At 35.3% G+C, this 17,356-nt stretch overlaps 1 protein-coding gene across 1 annotated transcript; it reads right to left on the bottom strand.

The window, feature by feature from the left end:
- Window positions 1–1,374: 1,374 nt before the first annotated feature.
- On the bottom strand, window positions 1,375–2,816 carry LOC113331914. Its single transcript, XM_026578554.1, has 5 exons — window positions 2,797–2,816; window positions 2,671–2,746; window positions 2,425–2,507; window positions 2,101–2,167; window positions 1,375–2,046 (listed from the first exon to the last, which is right to left on the bottom strand). Exons 1-5 carry the CDS (start codon window positions 2,814–2,816, stop codon window positions 1,375–1,377), a joined length of 918 nt encoding a protein of 305 aa, XP_026434339.1.
- Between the last annotated feature and the right edge of the window lie 14,540 nt (window positions 2,817–17,356).

Genomic DNA, 17,356 nt, shown 5'->3' with positions numbered 1-17,356 from the left:
ATCGTCGACCATACCACGACCCGCTTTTCTTACGACATCTGCGTAAATTTACAAAAGCAGAAACACATAGAATCACCGATGTCCTTGTTTTAATATCGAATATGTAGAATATTAATGCAACTGTCCTTGGTTTAATATTCAAAAGTCAAGAATAGGACATTACTAAATCGATTTCAGATTCTCATTTTGGGTGCTTCCCTAGCTAGTATACACAGAATCACAGATAAGCTAGCCATTGAAACCTCATAAACCAATGACCAGATACTTAATTTGGATGCTCTCCCTACTATACAGTACAGGGAGAAGCTAGCCACTTAAAGACCATAAATCAATGGAAGGAAGTAATCGAAGCTCAATGGAGAATCGCGAAAAGTAAGAGATACTCATTTTGAAAAAGAAAAACCTCATCAAGAAAAAAAAAAGGTACGAAAACTAAGTTAGATTATATGGGAATTGTGGAATGTCTAAACATGGGAATCAAAAAGCATGTAAATATGTGGTGTATCCGACGTAGGAAAAGGCCCAAAGGGATGACCTTCGACTTAAAAACATATATCAACTTTGACTTTTCCCTCAAATCTCTTCTCTTTTGGTTAATTTTCTTTATCTTTTCTTTTAATGGATCCTTTTCTTTTCATTCTCTTGTTTTATTTCTTTGGGACAAAGCAAAAGCAGAAAATACTTCACTGGTAAGTCTCTTTTATTTTGGAACTTATGATAGGGAAGGATTCGTAGTCCTTAAGTTAGTTTAACAAATGGAAACCAAGTCATAATTAAGCTTAAAATCAGTAATGATGTGGATTAAGTTTTATAAGTCTTGTCAAGTAAAGACTGAGTAACGAAGTCGATCAAGTTTTGTAAGTCCTTGAAGATACTGAGTAGTGAAAGGAAAAATAGTTCCACATCGTTATAATCCGCTTAATTAACTTAAATATAATATGGAAGGGCCGCTTCACTTATTGTCAATTGGTTTTGACTTGGATGCCCACAGATTTTAACATGGTATCAGAGGTAAGTCCCAGACCCAGACCTGCGTATGCCGGGTGTAGACCGAGTTGGCCGAAGTGTTTAACCGATTTTGTCACATGTACACCCGGGGTGTAGGCCATTATCGATACTGGCCGAGGTGTTACCCCCTGATTTTGTCACTCACCTGTGTACACCTGTTACCGATGGACTGGTAACTCATACGTAGGTCCACGTGTGAGGTCCAGTGACTGGCCTTACACGTGAGGGGGCGTGTGAAAGGACAAATAGCCCACATCGCTATATCCGCTTAATTAACTTAAATATAATATGGAAGGGCCGCTCCACTCATTGCCAATTGGTTTTGACTTTTTTTTTTAATAGCAAAGATAGATTGATTGAATAAACTTAAATAAGCGTTTTATCCTGCTGAATCAAGGTTTGAATCCAAGCAGGAAAATCATTGTAATACTGAAAACAGATAATTTGAGATCTTGCAAATTTAGCTAAGCTGTCTGCTATATGATTTGCATCTCTGTGCACATAGGTGCATGACCAAAAAGAGAAAGAACTAAGGATATCTAGTGCATCTTTTATTAGGTTATGAGTAGTCCACTTCACAGCTGTGAGAGATCCATTCACAACACTTATGACATTTAAACAGTCGCCCTCCAGTTGCAACTTTGTCAAGCCCTTTTGTTTTGCCCATAGAACTGCTTCCAAAAGTGCTTGCGCCTCTGCTTGTTCTGGATCTATTGCGTGAGCTGCACCTCCTCGCAGTCCATCGCAGTCACCTGCAGAGTTTCTAGATATTAGAGCCCAACTAGAGAAAGCATTATTATCCACAAAAGAAACATCAAAATTTAATTTCATGCAGTCATTATCTGGAGGAGTCCAGTAATGCTGTGGTTGAGTTAAAACATGAACTGCACTTGGTTGTGCCAACTGAGCACTTCTCCAATCATTCATATGCACCATAGTTGTGCTTGGAATATTGTTGGCATTTGGTTGAACATTATCAAAGGATTTAGCACAGCGTGCTTTCCAGATTGACCACATACAGAAAGCTGCAGTCTCATACTGTTTGAAATCCAAAGTAGTTAAGTTATTACCTATAGGGAAAAAGTGACTTACCCACTGATGCAGATCAGAATTACTAATTGTATTAAATAATATGTCATCAATCTTAATCCAAATACTCCTGGAAACATTACAAGAAATAAAAAGATGTTGAGGACATTCCACATTCTGATCACAGAGATGGCAAGCAGTTTCCTTGTGTTTAGTAATTCTAGCAAGCTTAACCCTAATTGGCAGACAACCATGCAAAAACTTCCACATAAAATGTTGAATTCTGGGAGGTAGCTTATGTTTCCAGAAAACTTTCCAATTAATATGCATGTTGTTTTACTAGGTCTGGATAAGAGATTGTCATTCAGTATCACTTGATAGGCAAACTTAACTGTGAAATGGCCATTACTACTTGCTTCCCATCTTAGCTTGTCTTCACCATTGAAAGGTATTCTAATCTTTAGGATTTCCTTCACAGTATTGTTATCAAAAATAACAGAGATAGTATCTACTTTCCAACATTTCAAATCTTGATCAATTAGTTGGCTCACATATTTCATGTTAGGAATTGAGATGAAGGGGGTCTGCGCATATTAGGAATCCAATTGTGTTTCCATATATGCACAGACTTACCATTACCAATTTCCCACACATGAAACTTTTTATCAATTTCCAAACCTTTACAAATGTCATTCCAGATCCATGAACCCTGTTTTGAAACATTGTCACACAAAGGGTTAGAATCCATAAAGTATTTACCTCTTAGGATAACAGTCCATTTATCATCAGGGTTTTCAATCAATCTCCAAGCTCGTTTAGTAAGGAGAGCAAGATTTAAAACATCAGTTCTTCTTATGTTTAAACCTCCTAACTCTTTAGGGAGAGCAATGTCCTTCTATCCTTTAGTATAACAACCTTTTTCCTCATCTTTTTTACCCCACCAAAATCTCATTTGCGGGCTATCCAATTTATCAGTAATCTCCTTAGGCATGGGGAAAACAGCTAGGTGGCGACTAGCTAAACTACCTAGAACTGATTGGTTCATAATAGTTCTTCCAGGAGGAGCTAAATAAATTGGTTTCCAATGAGCAAGTCTACCTTTTGCATTATCAACCAGATGACTAAAGGATTGGGATTTTCTTTTTTGTAACAGAAGAAGAACACCTAAATATTTCTCATTTAGTGACGTTCTTCTAATTCTCAAGATATTGGCAATGTCATTCTTAACAGAATTGGGGACTTTCTTACTAAAAGCTAGAGCAGATTTTTCAAAATTAACATCCTGACTAGAGAATTTACTAAACTGCTCAATGAGGGTAGCTAGGTTTCTGGCATCTCTAGTTCTAGCTTTAATGAAAATCAGGCAGTCATCAGCAAAGAAAAGATGAGAAATAGAGGGACAATGTTTGTTTGCTTTGAAACCATGAATGAGATTATCATTTTCAGCTTGGATCAGACCTCTGGATAAAGCTTCCATATAAAGAATGAAGAGATATGGATACAATGGATCACCTTGTCTCAAACCTCTTTGAGGATAATAAACTTTACCTGGAGCACCATTGAGAAGGATGGAAGTAGACACTGTAGAAATGCATTGATTAATCATACTACACCACTCCTGAGAAAACCCAAGCTTTTTGAGACTATCAAGAAGAAAACACCATTCTATTCTGTCAAAAGCCTTAGACATATCAAGCTTAATTGTTGCACAACCTTCTTTTGCCTTAGTTTGTTTCATAGAATGAATCAGTTCATGTGCAATAATAATATTATCATGTATTATCCTACCAGAAATAAAAGAAGTCTGAGCTGGAGATATGATTTTTTGTAAAACTTTCTTTAACCTAGAGGCTAACAACTTAGATATAATTTTGTAGGACAAATTACATAGGCTTATAGGTCTAAAATCAGCAGCATTTTTGGGACAGTTATTCTTAGGAATAAGAGTAGTGAAGTTGTGATTCAGTTGTTTCAGGATATAGTGAGAATGAAAGAAAGATTGCACCATTTTTACAACTTCAGGTCCAACACTATCCCACATAAGTTGATAAAAACCTGGTGGGAAACCATCTGGACCTGGAGTTGTCCAAGGCTTCATATCAAAAACAACTTTTTTGATTTCATCACAAGAAGGCATAGCAATTAACATGGAGTTATCATGATCATTAATACAAGCTTCTATATTGCTAAGAAAAGCATCAGGATTAGGAGGATGAGTAGTTCTACTGCTAAAGTGTCTCAAGAGCTCATTTTCTATATCTTGTCTTTCATCTAACCAAATTCCCATATTATTTTGAAGAGACTCTATCTGAGTTTTCTATCTTCTAAAGTTTGCTTTTTGATGAAAATAGGCAGTGTTCCTATCATCTAGGAGCATAGCATCATTCTTACCTCTTTGCCTCCAAAAATCTTCCTCAACATCATACCAGTACTTTAGTTTCTTTGTTATCTCCATAACCCTGCTATCATTTGGGTTTCTAACAGTGCTAGTAATATTAGAAAGCTGAAATTCCAAATTAGAAATCTGAGAATTAATATTACCAAAGTGATGATAATTCCAGTTTTTCAGACAGTATTTGGTATTGTAAAAACAATTGGCAAGGATAAAACCAGCAGAACCATTAGTAATAGCTTTCCAACCAGCTTTGATAAGATCAGAGCAAGTAGGGTCTCTAAACCAAGATTTATTCACACTGAATGGTTTTTTGGTATTGCATTCCATTTTGCTAGTGATTAGCTTTATAGGGTAATGATCACTTCCTAAGACAGTTAAATGATATAAAGCAACATTAGGATAGCAATTAAACCAATCATAAGAGATAACAACTCTATCTAGCCTTTCTAGTATAAGATCATTACCATCTCTTCTATTAGTACAAGTAAATGGATTTCCTATATAAGGCATACTAGACAGATTATTATACTCCAAAAGCAGATTATTTGCATCAATTTCAGTCTGACTTTGTGGATTTCCACCTTCTTTTTCATTTTGATGAAGAATGAAGTTTAGATCGCCTATCACAACCCAAGGACTATTGTAGGTAATTCTAATGTTACTGAGGTGATTTCATTGGTTTTCCTTATCAATGACATTTATAGCATCATAAATACATGTCAAAAGAGTACTATTATTTTGGCTATCTAGCTTAACAATGCAGTTTATCATATTTAGTTGAGCATCAATAATCTGCAAATCAATACCATCTTTCCATAAAATACAAAGACCTCCTGAAATACCTATAGGATCTAAGAGAGTCATGTTTGGATACTTAAATCTTTTAAGCAAGAAACCCATTCTTTTTTACTGGTTTTTTGTTTCACATAAGAAAATTATATCAGGGTTTTGGGTTTTAATGAGCATGTTCAGATGATTTCTAGTGTCCTTGTTTCCGAATCCACATACATTCCAAGAAATGATTTTCATAGTTGCAAAGAAAAGTGGGTAAGAAGAGAGAATTAAACCAAAGTGAGTTTGAAAAGAGTAAGTACTGTAATGATTATAAGGGAAATGCAGATAATTCAAAGTTCTAAAGAGTTTATTATGTTATACCTTCTGAATTCCCTTAGTGTTGTCAGAATGTTTCTCCTTTGTTGTGAGTCCATATGCAGCTTGTGTCTCCACTTGTCCTCCATCATGAGAATGAGTACTTGTGCCAGCATCATTTGAATCTTGAGGTGCAGTTAATCTTATCCTTTTTCCCAATTTGGTTGAGTCAGTTGGATCTTCCATTTGAGGTGAGCTGGAAATCCTTGGTTCTAGAATTATTCCATCCTTTGGAGGGATGAATCCTGTCTTTTTAGTCTCCTCAACCTTGGGCAGCTAGGAATTATGTTGTCTTGTCTTCCATTCTCCAGTGTTTTCTTGTTGGCAGTATTGCCAGCTCCAAACCAATATGGTTTAGGATGAGATTTTGCTAGAAAATCTTCTCCTGCCTTACATGCGTCGCTGGTATGCTTGATAACATAGCACTTAGGACAGATGTTGTGAGGTTGCTTTTCAAAGAAGAACTTGATCCATCTAGTACACCCTGCATTAGTCTTGGACATTGCTCCTCTTCTTAGTGGAAAGTTTATGTCTATATTGACACATACCTTAACCCCTTCTTTGTCCACCAAAATTGCATCTTTGGGTTCAATTGCTACAACCTCACCCACTAATTTTCCAATCTTAGTAACAGAAATTACATTCAAGTGTTCAGGTAGTAGCTTCTTTAATTGCAGCCAAAAATATTGATGGTCCCAGTCCATATCCCTGTAGATGACTTCAGAGTTGTAGTGATGTAAGACAACCAAGTATTTGTTGATGATCCATGGCCTGGGACTGAAGATATTGTTTTTTGTTTCTTCATCATTGAATTTAAAAACCATTATGTTTCTATCAATCTCAACCACCTTCACTTCTCCTTCTGGGATGTGTGCCCAAGCAACCTTAATATGATGTTCCACTGCTTTGAATCCCATAGTTCCATCTTCCATGATAATCATACCTATGAGGCAGTTATCCCAGTTCTTTACAACATCATTGTTGACTTCTTCCACTGCATCATCTTCCTTATCTAGGTCCAAAGCTGCTTGTTTAAACCTTTCTGCTAGATCAATCACTTGTTCATTATTTTCTTCGGCCATTACACTATTGTTTGTTGAATAGCCTCCTTGTTCTTTTTCTTCTTCAATTTCTTGTTTAATATATGGAGATAACCCAAAGTAATTAGGGCTTTTTTCCCACAATTAAAGATATCCCCTCTCGATAAATTTGGAATGAGTATATTCGGTGGTTATTAGAATAACATCCATTTGCAGTAACAAACCAAATAGCATATATTCCAAAGAGAAAAATCAGGATATTATTTACCATATCTGTATTGACTATTTTGAATTTCAAAATTTCTTCTCTTCCGCCTTTTTGGCTTTTGACTTTCTGATTGAATGTGGTTGGATCGGTGCTGGTTGAGTAGAGGATTCTCATGATAGAGCAACAATGGTGACAACAGGACTTCCAAAAGTCTCTTAGCTAGCAGAGCAAACGCTGTAAACACAACAAAACTGAAGGCAAACGCCATTAAGGAGATAACAATCTGTAAACACGTTAGAGAAAAATGAGATTTAGTTAGTTAGGGTTCATATTGAAAAAAAAAATAAAGAAATCACAGCAGAAACAAAAGATTTTAAATCAAGAAACTATAAATGAATAATAAAATTGAAGAAGAATTCAAAAAAGAAATTGAATCATGGATGTTGGATTAGGATTTAGAGACAAGGACGAGAATTCAAAAATTTTTTTGCTTTACTGAGTTGGCATTTTCAAATACGCCGATCTGCGCTCACTCTCTCTCCTCAAAATATGTACTGATAATGATTTTTTAAAAATAATTTCATAAACTTGGATGCCCACAGACTTTAACAGAGTATAAGATGCAAAAATATATGTACTGCTTCGTTGTATAATGAGTTTTGTAATTTGCAACGAATCCGATGCCTATTTTCTAACCTCATTAAATAAAATTTCATTTTCATATAGTATTTAATTGAGGCTTTGTTCTGAGTAAGATCTTGATATTTCCTAACCTCATTAAATAAAATTTCATTTTCATATAGTATTTAATTTGAGACTTTGGTCTGAGTAAGATCTTGATATAGTAGCAACTGGCTTCGCATGCCAATAAAAATATAATGCCAAGAGTATCATAGACATCAAAAGGAAAACCATGTGAACGGGACGTAATTTGGTTTAGAGAAGTTTTCCGTCCATACCTTATATATACATACAGATCGATGTGCCACCAAATTATCAATAGATTAATATACAAAAACAAAAACAAGTAAACGAGAAACACAATCTTGATCGGGACTTGATTTCTCATTTGTATGCATGATAATGCATCCATGGAGACAGTGGCGGAACTAGACATTGAATATAGGGATGGCTGGAGTTTTTTTCAGGGCTTGCTTAAGAATAAAACTCATAGACCAATTGTGGCCCAACTTAAAAAAGGCTTTGAAAAAAATGATTTTTTCTCTTGTTAGGGCTGGCTTAAGTTAGCCCTAGTCACAAGGTAGTTCCGTCCCTGCATGGAGACACTAATGAGCGACCAAGACAATTTCTCTTTGACGACTTTCAATTAATGTTTTTTTTTTTAAAAAAGATTATAGGAAAATGGTTTCTCTGCATTTCCTTGTGCGTATTTTTTGTTCTCTGGATCTCTGGTTTTGGGCAGAGACTAAGAGTTGAAGGACACTGTTTAACCTACAAGCCTTGAGTTTTGCCCGTGGATGCTAATAGGAGGTACTAATTTGTTTTGGGGTGTACCATTCCAAAGCTATTCTTTTTGTGGTACAACCCTACGTAAGTTGGTACCCCTGTTAACAAGCTTGGCAAAAATAACTACTTTTTATGAAAATGCTAGGTTTACTGAACAATGAGCATTTCTCCCGTCTAGAATCCTACCACTAACATAACATGGGACCCACTTTCCCCTATTGATAACTCCAATGCAGAGAGGGCTTCCATGAGCCATCCGTTCCCTATCGAGATCTTTTGCGGGAGGAAGAGTGGCCAAGTGTAGCACTCCTCATCTTTTTATTTTGAAAGAGCAGAGGTTAAAGTAAGGGAAAGGTACTCCTACTGAAACTACTTCGCACTTGCTTTTGCATTCCGAGTTTGCAAGAAGGGTTTGTGATTTCTTATCTGCCAAATTGAATTGGTTGTTTGCAATGTCTCTGGATACTGTGCCTGCTTTGAAAGCTTGGCAGCTGCATTTCTCTGACAAGATGAAGTCTGAAGTTTGGAGGTTGGTGCTTGTTGCTATCATTTGGTGTTTATGGAAAGAAGAAATGGTAGTCTTTTCTGACAATCATAATGTTGCAATTGTTGTTGCTAATAAGGTTATTTATACCACAAAATTGGTTAAAAAGACCAAAATCAACAATTCCTGGGTGAAATGGACAGTTAGATTTTGATATTGTTTAAATGGCCAAAAATGTAAAAATAGGCAGGATGTAACCAATTTCATCGTGCCTATTTTCAAATATTTTTTCTTATTTTTAATTTACACAGGATGTATCCAGTTTCATCTTTGTTATTTTTTAAATTTAAGCTATAATGAAACCAGTTTCATCCTTACTATTTTTTTTTGGCCATTTCACCCAAACTATTTTTTACCCGTCCATTTGAACCGTGATTTAAAAATATTTGGACAATGACCCATTTTTCGTGTTTACTTGGGCTCTTGCTTTCAAGGACTTTGAGGAGGCAGATGCCAAGGAAGTGATGAGGAATTGGAGTGCAATTTATTTTGACATTATTTAAAGTGCTATTAGCCTGTTTTTAGCACTTTTCTTTTCTTGTTTTGGCTAGGGTGGTATAATCCTTTTATACCCTCTTTTTTTGATCAATAAAATCTTTTCTTTGGCGATAGAAAAAAAAAAAGTAAGAGAAGAAAAAGGAGCAAGTCCATTTTATGATCGAGTGGACAGTTGATTACATAGGCCAAGGATGCTAACGGAGGATACCATTTTCTTGGGGTAATACCATACAAGGATGCTACAAAAATGTTCCTTACATATGGATTGGTACACCCCGATTATGAGAACCCGATGAGCAATGTTGACATAAGCAATATTATATCGACATCTCCCGATTATGACTAGCATCTGGAGGCCTACAAGTTTCATCGACATAGCTCCAAGGAACAAGAGCATGCTCGATAGCGTACTGTTTCAGGAAGACTTGTGTCGACCTCCAAGTCTCCAACAATTTTTTTGTTCCTTTCAGAAAAAGTACAATTTGATGAGGGTAAATTGGGATGTAAAAATATCCCCTCGTCCTCATCAAAACAATCATAACTAGCATCCTATCTTCTTGAACCAATAAAAGTTATCAAAAATGACTCGCCGTTAAACCAATCAAAAATTCAACACACGGCTTTAACCACTTTATCTTCATATTTACTTTGAAACTCCGCTACCTTCACGATACCATCCCTATTAGTTTAGTTATTTATTTTTTATAGTAATAAAAAAATAAAAAGCAAAACACTTAAAACACCTGAAACAACGTGTGGTAAGCTAACATCAAACGACGACTTAATCCGCTACTTGAACGCGGAACGGTTATAAAATACTCCACGTAAATTAAATTTACAGATATACCCTAATATATGAATACCAAACACACCCTTAGGCCAGCACCGTTTCCGTGTTGCCCTGACACTCAGGGGCTAGTTGACATGTCGGTCAAGAAAAAAATATGGAAGACCTTAACTAAGCAGCTAAGCTCGTGCAATGTCGGTTTTGTTTTTATTCTTATTAATCAAGATCTTATCTGTAAAATTCCAATGCCCTCAAATATCCAACCACTGCATATCATATGTACATTCAATAATGACTAAATGCACACCATTTGCCTGCTCAGAGGTAGATGAAATAAATCAAAAAAAAGTGAGGCAATCTAATATTAATATAATCAAATAGATCGGAGACAAAAAAGAAGAATTATATACAATGAATGTCCATTGGACCAAAGATGGTGATATTACATGAACTGTCTCCTTCAAATCAGTGACACTGTTTTAGCGCTTGGTAGTAGTATACTATCATCAACAGATCGAAGTTGGTTGTCGTACCCTTTGTGAAGAAAAGGAATAGCCTGAGATCGGAGCTTATTGGTTGTGACTTGATTTGTACCGTGCATTATCCATGACGAGAGGTGTAAACAACGCCGGTATAGATACGATGGCTCCACTTACCCATGTTATTTGGTACTTTTTCCAACAACATGTTTTAGTTAAGCTTAGTAGTAAAGTCGTATTACTTTTCCCAACAACGTGTTCATGTGGATCGGCAATTTTATGGGCTAGGTATTCCTTTGCTTTAGGAACATCTCTTATAGAAGAAGAATAAATCAAATTAAATGGTCGAAATTTTCCGGATATATCATCATCTCTTTCTTATATATAAATTTTTTTTGGATATCTTTGTGGTTTATCGTTCTTTCTCTTTGCGATCTACTTGTAATTGGTGTCCTTATTTGTATTAGGGTTTTGATTATCATTTATTTTGATGTTTATGTTATTCTTGTCTGCGAACATGTAATCACTATTTTTATTTGAATGAATTGAAATACAGTTAAACCTCTATAATTTAATAGCCTTGGGACCGCTAAATTTTATTAATTTAGAGAGATATTAAATTATCGATAAATTAATAATTTATTATTTTAAAGATAAATTAATAATATATTAATCTAGAGAATATTTCTTATTGATAACCTCGATAAATTGAATTTAACTCATTTAATTTGAACGATTTGGAATTTGAAGTATTCTACTATTGAGTGCATTACGAACTATTAGGGATGAAATAAATGAGATTTTGACTTCAAAACAAGCAACTATTGATTCATATTTCCCTTAAGTTTGATATGCATATAAAAAAATTCATTTTTCTTATTAGTAATTATTAATTTATATAATATTTGGGACCTATAAATACTTAAAAGAGATTTCTGAAATGTATTAAATTATTATATTATCGAAATTATTATTTTAGCACTATAGGCCCAAAAAGGGACTAAGAAATTTTATTATTTTAGCGAGATTATTATTTTAGCGAGTATTAATTTACAAAGGTTCTACTATATGTTGATTGTCAAAAAAATAAATAAAAAAATTATTGTATATATATTTTCCTGTATTAACGTTATATGTATAAAATATTTTTTATTGGCGTGAGTGTAGTGATTTTCACATTTAACTCCCCATTTTGTATTGTGCCGACTATCCATGGATCTGCTCCCACTCAGCTATTATTGAACATACTAAATTGTAGAGTTTTTCGCCAACTATAGAACTAATTGTGAAAAGGCCTAGGTGCCATGAAATATTTATCATTCTGCGAACCATAACTGTCGAACAGTACCACTATTTTAAATTGGAGACGTCCTAAGCTCCGGAATATATATGCCAAATTAACCAATTGACGTTAGTCCAGTTGGCCAGGGGTTGGGCTCCTAACCTATATAGGTTGCGGGTTCAATTCCCACGCTGATCATGTAAAAAAAAAACAAATTGTTGACGTTCCCTCTCACTCATGAGACTAGTACACGGCCTAACTCATTCAACGTATTCTCTCACCCTCGACAGGTGATCCGTCATTGGTTTTAATACCATTTTTAATGACCTAACTCTCCCCCAATACTGTTTCACTGAACTACTGCGGTCATTCGGCAATGCAGGGTTTTCAACAGATACTGCTGCGGCCATCCTGCAACAGTTTCTAGGGACGTCATCCATCCCTGGATTGCTGCCTTCCCGAATACACTTAATTAGATAGTTTTTTGTCAAATCTAGGGTCAACTGTGCTGAAAAGGCCTTAATATTTGTTTAGTATATATATCATTACTCATATTCATTCGGCCAACCACTGCCAAATATTGGTTGTTACCATCTCACCCCCTTAGATTGGAGCCATCCTCGTCTCAAGCGTATATAATCCCAGATCTCCAACGTTCCTTGCCACTCATGAGACCAGTACCTGGCCCAACCTGTTCAACATATTCTTCCACCCTCGACAGGTTCCCCATCGTCGTCTATTATACCTTCCGTAACGACCCGATCCTTCATTAGTACTGTCCCCATATATCCACTGTCATTATTCAACAAAGTGGAGTTTTTAACGGGTATTCACTACATATATCCAACAACATCTTCCCAAAAGGTCATCCATTCCTGGATTGCTCATGCCTGAGCTCGTCTGAATGCAGATTTTTATGCCAACTCGTATACCAATTGTAGCGAAAAGGTTTTAGTATTATGAAGGGAAAAACCATTACTAATATTCCATTCAGCGAACCCTAATATCTGGCCAACCACCGTCGAATATTTGGTGTATATCATTACTTATATTCCACTCGAACGTCACAAGACAGTTGCATATTTTTATTACATAAAGAATTTCATCAAAAGTTCTAAATTTTCCCCTAAACACAATTTTGTTGTTCTTCTTCTTCTTCCATAACGATCGCCAAATAATGCAAGGAGAGATAAACCATATATCCTCTTAATATATTTAAACGCTAATCCAGAGAATTTTCGTGGACAATGTTAGAGAAAACCTGTTCGACCTTGAAAGCTTTTAAGAAGTAATTCCAAAACTGCCAAGAAAAAATGCAATGAGTAAAATGTGTTCAATAGCCTAATTGTGTCGCATGTTCGTTGTACTCGTGCCTACGTATGCCACGTGCCGTCTTGTACCAAATGTGTCAACTTAGTAGACACAATCATAACAAACCAAAGTTCGATTGTACCGTTTGTGCCTAGATTTTCGCTTGTTGTAGTGTCGTAATTTGATATGTCAACAAAACATACTAGTTCTAAAATCATATCGACAAATATGCTCATTTGTTTGATGTTGGTATTCACTGTCAACAAAAATTACATTACCAGTTAAGCTATTTCGATACCATGGTCTTACATGCATCTTAAGATATTTTCGAGCAAAGTTTATATAACGACAATAGGGTATCCTGATCACATTGCAACCTAAATTGAATTTTGGATTGACATATAACAATTCAAAACATACAATTCGTATATATCTTAATTTCTACTTTTAGAATCCTACAGTTGCCACATGACTTGGCGCATATGCAGTCACCACATGATCATTTTTTTCTTTATTTCTGCATACGACAAAATCTATCGAGAATTTCCAAAACTTAATGTTGTTGAGCTATGGCATGTTGGGTGATCTTATAGAAGGATATATTTTAGATCCTTATAGCAAGTACTATTACTCTCTTCCAACGAAATAGTGTAGTCGAAAAATGCTCAATGTATTCCATAGAAACCTCATATTCCTTTATACTTTACTTTGGTCAAAGAAGTGGTTGAAGGAAAACTCAAGATGACAAAGAAAATGTCATCCTGAAAAGGTACGACACGATCTTTACCATCCAAGCTTTATTTATTTTATAGCATGTTTGAATATGAAAACACGGGGGTATAACAACCACACCAAATATTTCGTTCGGTAATCTGTATGGACTAAATTCCAATATAATTCCGAGAGCACCAACTTAATAGTGAGACTCAATCAAGAAATATATCAAAGAGATTTATCTCTTTCTCAATACAATAAACAAATCGAATAGATAGAAATCCGTGAGCCTGATTGATGTGAGAATAACTTGGACAGTACCAAAGACCAATGCCCAAGTGTCAATCAAGTTCTATCCAACAAACAAGGTCGGATTTATCAACTGTGATTGAACTACGCACAACCAGTGATATTTCAATTATATAAACAAATATAATGCGGAAAATAAATAACACAAACACAAAAAATTTGTTAACGAGGAAACCACAAATGCAGAAAAACCCCGGGACCTAGTCCAGATTTGAACACCACACTGTATTAAGCCACTACAGACTCTAGCCTATTACAAGTTAACTTCGGACTGGAATGTAGTTGAGACCTAACCAAGTCTCACATCGATTAAGGTATAATCCCGTTCCTTACGCCTCTTGAATCCCAGCAGGACTCTGCGCACATGATTCCCTTAGCTGATCTCACCCACAACTAAGAGTTGCTACGACCCAAAGTCGAAGACTTATAAACAAATCTGTCTCCCACAGATATGTCTATTCTGGTTTTGTTTCCGTATTTAGATAAATCAAGGTGAAGAGGAAACTCAACTAATAATCCGGTCTTATACTCTTGAAGAGCAGCCTAAAAATATTAGTCACCTCACAATAACCCAGTTGATTAACAGAAGAAGTTATTGCGGAATCACAAGAGTCTGAGATGAAGAACTGTTGTGATTACTTTTTATATCTTACCTATCGAAGATGAATCTCGAGTAAATCTTAGAGAAGGTAAAACTCAATGCGATAGAACAAGTAAGATCAGAATACGCAACTACAGAGAAAATAGTTGGATCTGGCTTCACGAATACCAAATGAAGTCTTCAAGTCGTTAACCTAATAATGATTTTGGAAAACCTAGGTTAATCGACTCTAGTTTGTAACTAGGACACACTGAAGTGTCGGGATTAGGTTTCCCAGACGCTAGAGTTCTCCCTTATATGGTCTTTAAAATCAGGGTTGGTTACAATCAAAGCTAAGATAGCTTAGTAACAGAGATATTGATATTCACCGTTAGATGAACTCCTGATTTAAGACTAAAGCTAAGTCTGCTTAGAAATTAAGCAATCAATCTCCACCGTTAGATGGTATTAGCTTGATACTCACAAATGAAATATACCTATATTTAGATATGGATGAACTCTACCCAAACATGTTTACCTTGTTAGCTCAATAATAGTTAATCCAAAATAGTCATATTAACACTTATAACTTAGCCATATTCATCTAACACTTTTAGATCAAATATGATGATCAATCAATCATGATAGATAATCAAATGAATCTAAATGTTTTCAAAAGAGTTGTTCAAATGTTCATCATCTCATAGAAATATATATGAACCATTCGGTTTGGTTTGTAATCATACAAAGTAGTTACACAAGAACAAATTCATGAACATAATGCCACGGTTTGCAAAACTAGTTCACATACCTTATATCATTAAAGTTCCAGGGACTTTAGTTTGCAACCTGAGTTCGTAAACGAACCTGAGTTCATGAGTATGAAAATCCATACTTGCCGATTTTAGAACTTGACCACTGTGTTCGCAAACTAAGTACGCGAACAACAGTTCCGGACTTTGATTTTTTGTCCAGCCGTTCGCAAACAAGGTACGCAAATAGCAGCTTCGGATATGGCCTTGTCTAGCCGTTCGCAAACAACATCTCCGGACCTTTTCATAGGTAAACCACTTCGCAAACAAAGTTCGTAAATAATAGTTCCGGACTTGAACTAGACTTACACAGTTAGCATACAAAGTATACAACCTGTATTATATCCAGACATGGTAGTCGTTCTAAAACTCTCATTTAATTATTGAAACATCCTTGGAAGACAACAATGGTAATCTTACATATACCACTAGCTTCAAGTAATTTTCAAGTGATTAATCGATCAATATGAAACTTCCCAAGTTGACATCAAATGACTGTCTCACACAAATCATGTAAGATCTTCAAGGTAATTTCACATGATCATCTTTCACTTATATTTAGTTTCTAACAAATAAATTGTCTCCAACTAAACTCGTCAAGTATACGATGAACTTAGCTAAAGCTAAAAGCTTCCAACACGTATTTCGAGGAATACATATACGAGATAAACTCGGCTCGAATTTTCAAGTGTGTATAATATAAAAGTCTATATAGCTATACGACTTAGTCTCATTAGAAGATAAAATAGAATAGACTCCTGAGTGACAGATAAGTTTTAGTCTCCACATACTTTTTGTTGATGAAGTTCCTCCAAGCTCTTTAGTAGATCTTCTTCTTCAATTGGTGAACGCCGTGAAGTCTAAATCTCAATTACACACTTCTATCCTAATCCGAGACATAAATATAAGTAGACTAGAAATCAAGTATATATAGTTTTGATCAACTAAACTTGACAAACAAGCTTGAGATAGCAACGCTTGCGAGTTCGACCGAGCGCTTCTCTAACAGAATACACATCCAGAAGTAACTTTTTAACTTTTAGAAATTCAAAAAGCAAGAATTTAGTTTGGGTATTAGATTTCACAACGACTTCTAGATGGAAAATGTCAAAAAATAAAAATAAAATTTGAAGCAAAATGCTTTTGTTTCTGACTTATGCTTCTGGTATCCAAGTACGCCATCAGTGTTTTAAATCTAATTAAAGGAGAGAAAAAAAGCTTGTCGTAAAGAGGTGTTTTTCCACTGCTTCCCGTAATGGCATTTCAACTCCTCTATCCCATAATCCTTGATCTATAAATTTGGCAGCATTCATTCATTTGGTTTTGCAACTTATAGGTAGGTGGGTTTTTTTTCCTAAATTAGTTGACTCGTTTGAATTATTTTAATCTGATTGAATATTAAAGTTATAGAAAACTCTTAGCTTCAGTTATATATGTGGTACAAAGGCATATCTGCTCAGATTCCTTCAAATCAGACATCAAGAAAAATTAAAAAGATGAACGATTTAATATCTGACAAGGGTAGAATGAGACGTCGATTCAAATTAAAATGCAGAATCTAAACAAGGTGCTACTAAGTTAAATACAACTGGTACACCGGAAAACACGTGAGAATAAACTAAAATTACCAGAGGTAATACTTTTAACCAGAATTGATATTATTCACATACTGAGCTTATTTGTCTATAAATTTACTAATTTTGATACCTTATCACTCAATTGCTACTGAGAACAACAAATTACC

Source organism: Papaver somniferum, unplaced genomic scaffold (genome assembly GCF_003573695.1).
Source record: "Papaver somniferum cultivar HN1 unplaced genomic scaffold, ASM357369v1 unplaced-scaffold_128, whole genome shotgun sequence".
NCBI classification, from domain to species: domain Eukaryota; kingdom Viridiplantae; phylum Streptophyta; class Magnoliopsida; order Ranunculales; family Papaveraceae; genus Papaver; species Papaver somniferum.
Note: the sequence above shows the minus strand (reverse complement) of the source record. Positions and strands in the feature narration are given on the sequence as shown.